This window comes from Mytilus trossulus, chromosome 10 (assembly GCF_036588685.1).
Source record: "Mytilus trossulus isolate FHL-02 chromosome 10, PNRI_Mtr1.1.1.hap1, whole genome shotgun sequence".
Taxonomy (NCBI): domain Eukaryota; kingdom Metazoa; phylum Mollusca; class Bivalvia; order Mytilida; family Mytilidae; genus Mytilus; species Mytilus trossulus.
Genome location: NC_086382.1, coordinates 30882966 through 30895940, shown reverse-complemented (window position 1 = coordinate 30895940; position 12975 = coordinate 30882966). Strand labels below are relative to the sequence as shown.

General features: G+C 34.0%; 1 protein-coding gene across 1 annotated transcript; it reads left to right on the top strand.

Annotated features, from left to right (window-relative positions):
* The first annotated feature begins 8102 nt into the window (after window positions 1-8102).
* Window positions 8103-11761, top strand: LOC134687813 (uncharacterized). Its single transcript, XM_063548270.1, has 3 exons — window positions 8103-8186; window positions 9725-9815; window positions 11381-11761. The coding sequence occupies exons 1-3, from the start codon at window positions 8182-8184 to the stop codon at window positions 11759-11761; spliced, it is 477 nt and encodes a 158-aa protein (XP_063404340.1). The 5' UTR covers window positions 8103-8181.
* The last annotated feature ends 1214 nt before the right edge of the window (window positions 11762-12975 follow it).

The window sequence follows — 12975 nt, the reverse complement described above, 5'->3', positions numbered from 1 at the left end:
ACTATGAGCGTACCTACGACCCACGAAGATATTTGGAATTTAGAAAGATTTTTGTCCAAAGAATGACCTGTTTGAATATTATTGTGGGTCGTAGGTACGCTCATATTTTAAAATGTACAGAAACATCGATAAAACTATCATTTTTCTACATTTTGTACTCGCTTAGGATCTTTACAGCATCTGTACATGAATAAAATCATCACACGATGGCAAACTAGGTAGCAATTATTAAATTAGAGGTTTCAAAATGCAAAGAAATTATACTATTTTGTTCGACATGTTAGTTTATATTTTTGCCTATTTAGGGGGCCGTTTGCCGTTACTTATCGTACCTTGTCCTTTGTCGGTTTGATTTTTCAACACATAAACCGTTAACCGTATAACCCTGGAATGTTTTTATTTGAGTCCCCTAGGTCCTAACTTAAAAAATGAGGTCAAGATCAAAGGTCAAGGTCAAGTTCTCAATTGTGACTTTTGCTAGTTTTTGCATTTTCTCCCTCACTTTGAGAGATACATATGAAAGAACAAGTGCAAAATGTCTGCTTAATTGTAATGAAGATATGCTACATTTAGTCTTATACAACTAAATGGCATCTTATAGGAGTTGGTGCCCCTGAAATGTCTTGATATGAGGTTATTTGATTATAACTTCAAGTAAATTCATTATCAAGACATTTGACCTTATACAATAAGTTAAGTGACAAAACACCTTGAAAAATGGCTACCGGAAGTGACCTTGGGAAAACCGGAAGTAGCTTTTTTTGCAGTTTTTTCACATACAAGTACTCAGAATCCATATATTTTGTCATATATATACATAAACTGATGACTGAAGACTAAAAATGACTTCCAACAAACCGGAAGTGACCAATTATCTCCCATTCTACATACAAAAGTATATAGAAACTATATATTTTTGGAATCAGTGTGAAAGAAGCCATCAAATGGAACCTGAAGTAGCATATTATCTCCCTTACATCACTCAAAAAGATAATTAAGCCATTATTTATCTTATCAGGAAACTACCTTCTTATCCAAATTTCTTTGCTGTGGAAAGACTTTCAATTGTTCTCTGAACAATTGGTTTTAATTAAGTCTTTCCACTTTTCTGTGGAAAGACTTATTGTTTTTCTTCTGATTATTATTAAAAAATTTTTCCGCCAAATTTTATTCTTGCGATAAATGTTTGTTTCGCAATATGTCGCTTAGATATTTCTCATATGGTATCGTATAAATAATGCGCTTTTAAATTTCACCCTGCTAAGGCGAATCATTTTCTTTGTAAGAGTTATCTCCCTATTCACTGTTTATCATCTGTGTGCATCTCCTTCGTAACAAAAAAAGATAGCGACAAAATTCTTTTTACAAATTGTTCGTTACATTCTCAGTAATTTTTGGCGTATTTGGATCGAAGCAATTCGATGAAATTTTATAGGAGTTATCTACCTTTACAAAATAAATTTGTCGGTATGTTTATTTAACTCATAAACAGTTAACCGTATAACCCTGGAATGTTTTTATTTGAGTCCCCTAGGTCCTTACTTAGAAAATGAGGTCAAGGTTAAAGGTCAAGGTCAAGTTCTCAATTGTGACTTTTGCTTGTTTTTGCATTTTCTCTGACACTTTGAGAGATACATATAAATGAACAAGTGCAAAATGTCAGCTTTATTGTAGTGAAGATATGCTACATTTAGTCTTATACAATTAAATGGCATCTTATAGGAGTTGATGCCCCTGAAATGTCTTGATATGAGGTTATTTGATAATAACTTCAATTAAGTTCATTATAAAGACATTTAACCTTATACAAAAGGTTAAGTGACAAATGACCTTGAAAAATGGCTACCGGAAGTGACCTTTGGAAAACCGGAAGTAGCTTTTTTTGCAATTTTTTCACATAAAAGTATTCAGAATCCATATATTTTGTCATAAAGATACATGAACAGATAACTGAAGACTAAAAATGACTTCCAACAAACCGGAAGTGGCCAATTATCTCCCATTCTACATTCAAAAGTATATAGAAACTATATATTTTTGGAATCAGTGTGAAAGAAGCTATCATATGAGACCGGATGTGACATTCATTTCACCGGAAGTAGCATATTATCTCCCTTATATCACTGAAAAAGATAATTAAACCATTATTTATCGCATCAGTATGAAGAAACTACCTTCTTATTCAAATTTCTTTGGTGTGGAAAGACTTTCAATTGTTCTCTGAACAATTGGTTTTTAATTATTATTTTTTTTTTTTCCGCCATATTTTGTTCTTGCGATAAATGTTTGTTTCGCAATATGTCGCTTAGATATTTCTCATATTGTATCGTATGGTTTATGCGCTTTTAATTTTCACCCTGCTTAGTCGAACCCTTTTCTTTGTAAGAGTTATCTCCCTATTCACTGTTTATCATCTGTGTGTATCTCCTTCGTAACAAAAACAGATAGAGACAAAATTCTTTTTACAAATTGTTCGTTACATCCTCAGTAATTTTTGGCGTAATTGGATTGAAGCGATTCAATGAAATTTTATAGGAGTTATCTACCTTTACGGAATAAATTTGTTCGTATGTTTTTTTAACTCATAAACCGTTAACCGTATAACCCTGGAATGTTTTTATTTGAGTCCCCTGGGTCCTAACTTAGAAAATTAGGTCAAGGTCAAAGGTCAAGGTCAAGTTCTCAATAGTGACTTTTGCTAGTTTTTTGCATTTTCTCCGACACTTTGAGAGATACATATAAAAGAACAAGTGCAAAATGTCTGCTTTATTGTAATGAAGATATGCTACATTTAGTCTTATACAATTAAATGGCATCTTATAGGAGTTGGTGCCCCTGGAATGTCTTGATATGAGGTTATTGGATTATAACTTCAATTAAGTTCATTATAAAGACATTTGACCTTATTCAAAAGGTTAAGTGACAAATGACCTTAAAAAATGGCTACCGGAAGTGACCTTTAGAAAACCGGAAGTAGCTTTTTTTGCAATTTTTTCACATAAAAGTACTCAGAATCCATATATTTTGTCATATAGATACATGAACAGATTACTGAAGACTACAAATGACTTCCAACAAACCGGAAGTGGCCAATTATCTCCCACAGAAGTATATAGAAACTATATATTTTTGGAATCAGTGTGAAAGAAGCTATAATATGAGACCGAATGTGACATTCATTTGACCGGAAGTAGCATATTATCTCCCTTATATCACTCAAAAAGATAATTAAACCATCATTTATCGCATCAGTATGAAGAAAATACCTCTTTATCCAAATTTCTTTGGTGTGGAAAGACTTTCAATTGTTCTCTGAACAATTGTTTTTTAATTTGTATCTTGACATTGTAGTACATCCTTTTGAATTGATTAACAAATCTATTGTTGGGAATAATCTTGACTTGACATACATGTATAGTACGCATGCTGTACCGTTACTAAAACATAAACTGTCCTTCGGGTGTCCGTTTGGTTGTTTTTGTTGCATTGATACTTCCCGATACCTCCCTTCCATTTCCATTTCTCACTAATATATGCACTTAACACGTTGAGACGTATGTACAGAATTAATTTACATAAATTAATATGTGAATGTTGTTGGGTTTTATGTTTGTTTGTTATTGCAAATGCTAATAATACATTCACTTTCTTTTAGCGAGTTCTTGACCGATACAATGGAGAAGAACTTTCCAAACAGTACGGTGTCAAATGTACAATACCATATTGATGGTTTAGATTGCTGAAATAACATGGTGTGTCTATCATGTTCAATAAAGTGTAATCATCATATAATTTATTGTTATTTTTTCGTCATGTTGCATTCGATTATTGTACAGGTGATTCATAAACATCTCATATAAAGATATGCAAATGTCTGTCCTTCATTTTCTTAATCCCTTTTTTGAAAAATAAAAAAAAAAAGCTTTTGTAAAGGTTATGATTCGACACTACTTGGCATGTCGACGCATCACATTTAAGGTCATCATGAAAAGAATGATATAATTCACCTGTAAAACCTCTAAACTTATCAGATGAGTATTTTTGAAACTGTTCATGTAGCGCACAGTTCACTTCCATGCAGAACACTTTTTTCGTTCAATTTTTGTGCATAAATAGTTATTTCCTTTAAATTATTTTACATCTGTCATTTCGAGACCGTACATAGGTAACTATGCGATATGTGCTTTGCTCATTGTTGAAGACCGTACGGTGACCTATAGTTGCTAATTTCTGTCCAAGTTGGTCTCTTGTCTGAAGTTGTATTATTAGCAATCATACCACACCTTTTTTTATTATTAATTAGGCCGTTAGTTTTCTAGTTTGAAGTGTTCTACATTTGTGATTTCTGGGCCTTTCATAACTGACCTTGTGATAAGGGATTTTACCCTTATTGAAGGTCATACGATAACATATAGTTGCTAATTTTTGTGCCATTTGGTCTTTTCTGAAGATTTGCCCCATTGCAATCTCACCACATCTTTGTTGATATATATTAATTAATTAGACCAGGACAAAGCACAACAGAAATATACACAAATCACCCATCAAAAAGTAGTCGCAGTTACGGAAAGCTAAGTCATCAGTAATGAGTACCAACTACTAAACATTGAAAAAATAACAAAATTAACAAAAGCCTTACCGCTCATTAATCTAGTAAAAGTCATTCGAAATATCAATTGTGACACAATTTAAAAATGAAAAACAATCAGCTTAATTCAAATCTTTGAAAGAATATGTTTTTGACAGACACCAACCAACAACATGCACTTTACTGTTTGTTAAGTGTTTTTGGTGCTCATTCCAAGAATTAACTCAGTCGCGTAATTAGGTCCTAGACCACAATTGTCGTGCCCTGATTTTCGTTGATAGTGGGTTACTTGCCATTAATTTTTATACCCCTTCCAAATTTATTTCTCCGTTAAAATTGAAAGTAGGGGGTGAAATTACACGGTAAAAAGATTTGGGTCCAGAATTTTAAAGGAAAGTAGTGATTTGGTCCAGGTGAAAAAGGTTTAAAAAAGTACTTCGGAAGCTGTCAAAAGATTTCCTAAAAGACGCCCTAAAGATAAAATTGTCCATATTTTGTGTTAGAGACGATGAAGTTTTCAATAATTTTGATATAGCTTGTCCCAAAAGAAATACAACACACTGTAAAAGTTTCTGTGAGAAAGCGCAGGTGAGATTTATTTTATTTTCATTTATGTTCTAAAAAAATGAACTACGAAATATTCGTGGTCTCGGACCTGTAATAATACAACATAACACAGTTAATACTTGTAGTAAGTATCCCTTAGAAAGAGCTTGTCTTGTTATAGTCCTATAATATAAGACACTGGAGGTTCATATCATTTAAATTCAACGTTTTTTATCGGATTTTTTTTTTACTATCAATGCTGAACCCCAGATGTACAAAAAACGTTGAATTTAAATGATATGAACCTCCAGAGTCTTATATTATAGGACTACTTCCGATGAACCTTTTATGAAAAAGAACAAGACGTTCTTTGACAACCCTGGCACTTCAAATTTCTGTTCTGACACTGGTGTCCGTGACGTGAAGTCTGAATAGCAAGCTCCTGAATACTGAATGAGTTGGGAAAAGAATGTTACGGGGTAATTATGTTAAAGTAAATTCAAAATACTCGGTAAAACTTATTATGAAATCCTCTAATTAAACTTATCCCAAAAAGATACCAATTGAATACTGTAAATAAATTTTAAAGCATTGTATTTGCTGGAATAAATATCGATTGTGTTAATCGTACACTAAATCCATTCAACATAGTATTTTTTCACACAGAGAGAAATAAGAAGATGAGATACACGTATGAGTGCCAATGAGACAACTATACATCCATGCGACAATGATTTAAAAGTAAACAAGCGCCTGTCCCAAGTCAGGAGCCTCTGGCCTTTATTAGTCTTGTATTATTTTAGTTTTAGTTTCTTGTGTACAATTTGGAAATAAGTATGGCGTTCATTATCACTAAATAGTATCATTTGTTTAGGGGCCAGCTGAAGGACGCCTACGGGTGCGGGAATTTCTCGCTACATTGAAGACCTGTTGGTGACCTTCTGCTGTTGTTTTTTTCTATGGTCGGGTTGTTGTCTCTTTGACAACCTCCCCATTTCCATACTTGATTTTAAACATATACCAGCTTTGATAACTGTTTGGTATAACTATATAATTGTCACTCCTGTACTCGTACTATGAACAAAAATATTATTTATTTTGTAAAAAATATTTCCGTTCACAATTTCTCGACAATTTCATTTTCATTTTCCTGCGCAATTTTATTTTATTTGGCTGTGTTTTGTTCAAGGTTTACATCGTAATATCATGTGCATGGTGGTATTTTGTTCAAGGTTTACACCGTTGTATCATGTGCATGGCGGTATTTTGTTCAAGGTTTACATCGTTACATGTATATCATGTGCATGACGGTATTTTGTTCAAGGTTTACATCGTTGTATCATGTGCATGGCGGTATTTGTTCAAGGTTTACATCGTTGTATTATGTGCATGGCGGTATTTTGTTCAAGGTTTACATCGTTGTATCATGTGCATGGTGGTATTTTGTTCAAGGTTTACTTCGTTATATCATGTGCATGGCGGTATTTTGTTCAAGGTTTACATCGTTGTATCATGTGCATGGCGGTACTTTGTTCAAGGTTTACATCGTTGTATCATGTGCATGGCGGTATTTTGTTCAAGGATATTGTTTAACACGTTAAATTGTTTATAATCTCAGACCTTATTTTTACCTTATTGTAATGATTTTGCATATACACTGTGTCATATATCACAATTATTCGTTCACTTGTTTGTTTTCATATGTCTTTTGATTGAGTTAAGCCATTTCAATTGATATTTTATAATGTGTCTTTCTATGTTGTGGTGTTACACTATTGTTCCAAGTAAGAATGAAGGTTGGTACCTGTTAAAACGTTTCACTTAACCGCTGCGTTTGATTGCAAGTGTCCTAAATCGGCAACTAATGGTCAATGTTTGTCGTTTGTTGGTGTGGTTGATTGATGTTTCTCGTTTCTCGTTTTTTTCTTTATAGATAAGACCGTTGGTTTCCCCGTTTGAATGGTTTCTTTCTAGTCATTTTTGGAACCCTTAATAGCTTGCTGCTCGGTGTGAGCCAAGGCTCTGGGTTGAAGACCGTACTTTGACCTATAATGGTTTATTTTTACAAAGTATGACTTTGAGGGAGAGTTGTCTCCTTGGCAAGCATACCACATCTTTTATATCCAAGTATATATAATATTGCAGCCTTTAACACGGAGCTTTGGACCACACCGAACAGCAAGCTAGTAAAGGGCCCCAAAATGACTATTGTAAAACCATTTAAATATTAAATCAAAAATAGAGGTACAGCAGTCAAATTTGTGGCATAGTCATAAGTTCTTTGGATTATAGCTCTTCATCTTTTATATATGCTTTGGATTTCAAATATTTTGGCCACGAGCATCACTGAAGAGACATGTATTGTCGAAATGCGCATCTGGTGCAACAAAATTGGTACCGTTGATTTTATTTTATTCTAAAATTACACAACTTTTTCATCCAGTTGGAGCTATCTGGGACCCTGTTTAAACAATTCACCATGCATGATACTTTTTAATGAGACCTGTTTAAACTACCGTAAATACTTCAAACAAAATATTTTTACTTTAATTTTAATTCCGAAAAAAGTGGATCATACTTTATCAAAGTTGCTTGATGATCACTTTCTAAAGTGTTTTCTCCCTCAGCTCACTACTGATGACCTCCATTTTTTCGGCCGGTGACCCAAACAGGAAGTTGTATAAATGACTGTTTAAAATGGCTGCAGTCGATCCAAAAAGGTGGCGGTTCGGTTTTACGATCAATGCATTTAAATGGGCACATATAAACACCCCCTTTATCGTGGGTTGGAAACCCCTTTTAAAAATCAATTTTGTGGGCCTTTTTCGATATCCTGGATCCGCATCCGACGTCATAGATCGAATGACGTCTATGTTTGCCATGTGACGTCACTAACGACGAGCAGTCGTATTTCCTGGCATACCGTCCAACTGTACGCACATAAATTTAGCAAAAGAAAGAGTATTATTAAAACGCAAGTTTATTGGTTTTACAGAGGAAGAAAGAAGTGTCAAATTTGATTGATATCAATAATAGTTACATCAGAAATGCGGTAAGATATTTCTTATAAATAATAGTAATAAAAGTGTCGGACTGAGAAACTGATGAAAATAATAAGCTCACTCTTAGTAAATTGTAAAATTAATATTGGCTCATCACAAATCAAAATATTCATATTCTGGCCCCACTATTAAAATCATCAAAATAGGTTTTGCACGCCCCGCTCGCTTTATATATAAAGGTCTAGTCGGACGCTTAACATTCGTTATTTTTGTAAAGTGTTATTTGTTTCACAAGAGTGGTTTATGGTGGCGTTTACGTAGTTATAAAACAGAAGTTGCGGTATAATTGCCCATGAGATACCTCTACACAAGAGCCCAAATGAACAGAAAGTATCAACTATCGGTCTTCATCAAAGTGTACATTCCCTTTCTTTTGACCTGAAAAATAAAATTTTGTTTATGAAATTTTCCAACAAAAGTTTTTACCCGGAATGCAACGATCGCCTCAAACTTTTACCCTTTCAAAAATTAACACAACTTCCTCGAACATCTTTCAGTTAAATCTTTTTATTGAATACATAATATATCTAGGGTCTGCATTTCTGTGTGCACTAGAATCATCGATAGCTGATTGGTCTATGTAGTTTATTGACTGTATCAGTACCGAGGTTGTGAGTTAGAACCCTGCAAATCGCAGATGCATTCAGTAAATACTTAAGGTGGTACATAACACTACAGGGAGATAACTCGGTAAAATCATCAGAATGTTTTAATGACGTTGTGTTCATAAGGGAATAGTAAGCTTCTCAATGATCAAAATAAGTGTTTGTCAAACTGCTATATAACCAGTGTAATTTTTCTGATTAAACGGTTGGTTCAAATTTTTTTTAATTTTGATATTTGTGTCAAAGGGTCAAAGTAAATACTTTGTCAAAAGTTTAAGAAAATTAAACGAGCTAAATTAATTTTAGTTAAAGTGTTAGGTACCACCTTAATCGCTTAAGGGTTTCCAGTTTTCCTGGTAGATGATTCTTTCCGGGCACTCCGGCTTCCTCCACAAGTTTTAGCTTGTCATCACAGTGTATGTAGCCAATAGAGGTCAACGTGGTGCTAAACACCAACACTCGATAAATTAAACTATAATTTCTTCAACACCTGCGTATTGTCATCTAGCAAAATTCAGAAATTAAGAATTTAGAAAAAGCTAACCTTTGTTTTATGTTAATATTGAACAGATATATCATGTTAAGGAGGGTTATTTGCGAAAAATACCAGTCGAGAGAATGTTAAATTTCACGAGCCGTAATGTTAATGTTAATGTACTTGAACGCGTTGATGATCGTGACGTTAATACAAGCGTCCAGTCGGATAGAGCATTTTTTGGCAAATACCATGGCAGAGAGGGTGAAAAAAGGCATATCCATTTAGCAAAAACCCCGGCGGCGTTAAAAATAAACGATTTTCATTTGATAACAGTAAATTGGTGAAAAATACTCCGGCTATCAACCAATCAAAACCCCCGATTCTTACATGAGGTGTAATTAATATAAATATAACATCAAACAGTTACCTTTCCAACTCATTTCAGGAAGGTGGCCCTAGAAAGAACTGATGTCAAAGTGATGGGAGCTTCATTGTTGTATCTTTTACTTGGCTTGATGCCGATTTGTCCTGTCATTGTAAGTTGTAGATTTATTACTGTACAAATACACCACGTTAACAGTTAAAAGGAGTATAGGGTTCACTGCGAAACTTTGTTGGCCCTGTAAATCTGAACTTCAAATTTTAATCTAAAATCAGTAATACTGCAAACCAGCTTATTTTCGCGAGCGATTTATTTTCGCGAGTATAGAAAAATTACGCGAATACATATCGTCGCGAATATTTTAAATTTGGATATCTCCTTATTAAACTACACTAAGTTCATAAGAATTTCGCAAAATTAAATAGCCGCGAAGTGAACAAGAAAAATTTAAACGCGAAATAAAGTATCCGCGAAAAAAAGTTGGTTTACAGTAATAGTAAAACATCTATTGACAAATATGTAAAAATATCTGACTAATACAAAATCAATAAGTTTTGCACACCAAATAAAACACCAATGCAGTTATTACGACATAAAGATATTTACAAATGTAATGCCTATCCATGTTAGAATGAGCAAGGCATTCTATAATGAAATCTTTGATAAATTTTTCAATAAGGAATAATGACATGAAACTGAAAGAAAAAGAATCTACGTTAAATATGTGGATTTTTAAGAATTATTAGGTATTTGCAGTGGCGGATCCAGAAATTTTCATAAGAAGGGGGGCTAAAAGGGGCCCGCTCCGGTCATGCTTCAGTGATTTGCTATCTAATCAACCATTGATTCCCAGAAAAGGGGGGTGCGTCCCCCGGCACTTCCTTTTAATCCGCCTCTGATTTGCATATGATATTATAAAGTTCAATGTATAAGGCCAAAATAACGTTATCGTGACTCCTCCTTGTGAAACTGTACAATAGATTGGTTTATGAGTTCTTAACATCCTGTAACAAATATTTCATGCATGTTTAAGACGAAAACTAAGAAAATCAACAATGCATACAATAAACGGGCCCTGTTAAGGGGTAAAAAAAATGAAGGGCGGGTAATTTGAACTAATACTAGAAGGTCAGAGTAAATTGGATAAGGACATATATTTAGCCTTACAACAGTTCAGGTAACGACCCACCATGGTTGTTGCATGGGTTCTTAATGAAATCGTATCACACTTCCAGATGAGGACTGAACGTGTCTGCGTACTTATAAATCCCGCACATACAAACGGACAGATCCACTTTAGCCAGGGGTTTTACCGTTTACTGCCGAACCGGAATATATTCATTCGTCGTTCCAAATATTCATCGTAAATATTTTTGTTTTTGTTACCACAATTCCTTCCTCTTTTCACCTTTTCCTCTATTATGACATCACATATCATCGAATTTGTACTTATACAACACGAAGGGAACCACTTCGTAAGCTCAACCTTGCGGTGCACCTGAGGTCATCTAATATTTGTGTGTGTAGGATTGCCCAGTCGCTGTTAAAAAAAACTATCAGAAAACTATTACGGCTTTTAAACGGCGCTTTAGTTGCTTTTCGCCATGTGAATCTAAAATAGCAAAAATGTTGGTTTTTTTATTTTTATTATTTTTAGCAAGAAAAATTAGGGTTTTTTTTTGGTAATTAATTTGCAAAACATTTATATTATACTTTTAGGACAAAAGACTGGACATGTATGCATCAGCCATAGAACAATGTGCAGAATTCAACGTAGATACTACAATCGTTTGTTTAGTACTTGGAACAACAGGATTGTTATGCGCGATAATCCTTTCATATGGATATTTCTTGCGACGTGTAATTTTCATAAGAGCAGTTGGAATTGTAATGATGGCCTTTATACTTGTTTTTGCTTTTTCTGGGTTTTTAGTAGAACCTTTATTAATTGTTGCTCTTTATCCTTTTGCCTTCTATGTTTACAGAAAGACGGACCAGTATAAGATAACCCTTATGAAACTGAATTGTTTGCCGCAAACTTGCAGCAGACTTGCTGCAAGCTTGCGGCAAACAAAAAGTTTGCAGGAACACAGAAAATAGTGTTTGCAGATGTTTGCCGCTAGCTGCAAACTTCCGGCAAACATTGCTGCAAGCTTGCGGCAAGTTTGCAGAAACATCAATGTTTGCCATAAGATTGCCAGAAAGTTTAAAATTATAAAGAATGTTTGCCGCAAGATTGCAGAAAACTTTAACAAATCAATATGTTTGCCGCAAGATTGCAGAAAACTTTGACCATTCTATATGTTTGCCAGAACATTGCAGGAATTACACAATATTGACTGGGCATGCCTAGTTGGCACTTCCTGGATGCTAACAATTTGAAATTGTGGCTAGGTCATGTTGGTTGTGTTTGAAAATGCATTTCACATATCAGAGATCAAGGAGGCATTTTGGTTCAATAATATGGGATAATCAGTATAATTGTGTAAGTACAAATGATTCATAGAACTGCATGTTTTAATAAAATAATTAATGTTATCATCATACATAATTAAATAAGCAACTATATTTTCATGTATGTGTGATTGAAAAACTTAAGCTATTTTAAGTTTGAATTTGTTACTGATGTACTGCACCATCATGATCATGTTTATTAAGATTAAGTTAAATTCTGTAATGCAATAATACCTAGCTTTATACTCAATACATCTTGAGATTTTACCTTTTTCAGTTTTTAATACAGGTATATATTATTTCATTTGAGAATGACTCCTGCCGCTTTTTCAAAACTCAAATGCATGTTTGTATTTCCTCACATCTCATGAGTTTGCAAGAATTCTTTCAATGACTGTTTGTATAAAGACAGGAATTGACTTTTTAAAAATGTTGCTGTGTAATTTGAAAGAGATAAATTGAATGTGTCTACACATATGACATTGGTATATGTGTAGTTCCTGCAAGTTTGCCGCAAGTTTGCAACAAACAATTGCTGCAAGCTTGCGGCAAATCTAATTTGCATAATGATGTTTGCCGCAAGCTTGCGGCAAACTTCATTTGCATGGTAAAATGGTTGCGGCAAGTTTGCAGCAAACGTTTGCTGCAAGCTTGCGGCAATGTTTGCTGCAAACTTGCGGCAAATGTTTGCCGCAGGGCTTATTTTTCGGTAAGGGAACCCCTTTCGGTCATTTTAAATTTGATAGTTCAGTTCAGAAACATGACTAAATTATAAGTTTAACAAAATCAACCACTGTACGTTTATCTATGTATACAAAGTGTATACGTACATGATTATACAACCGTATTAAATCGCGTAC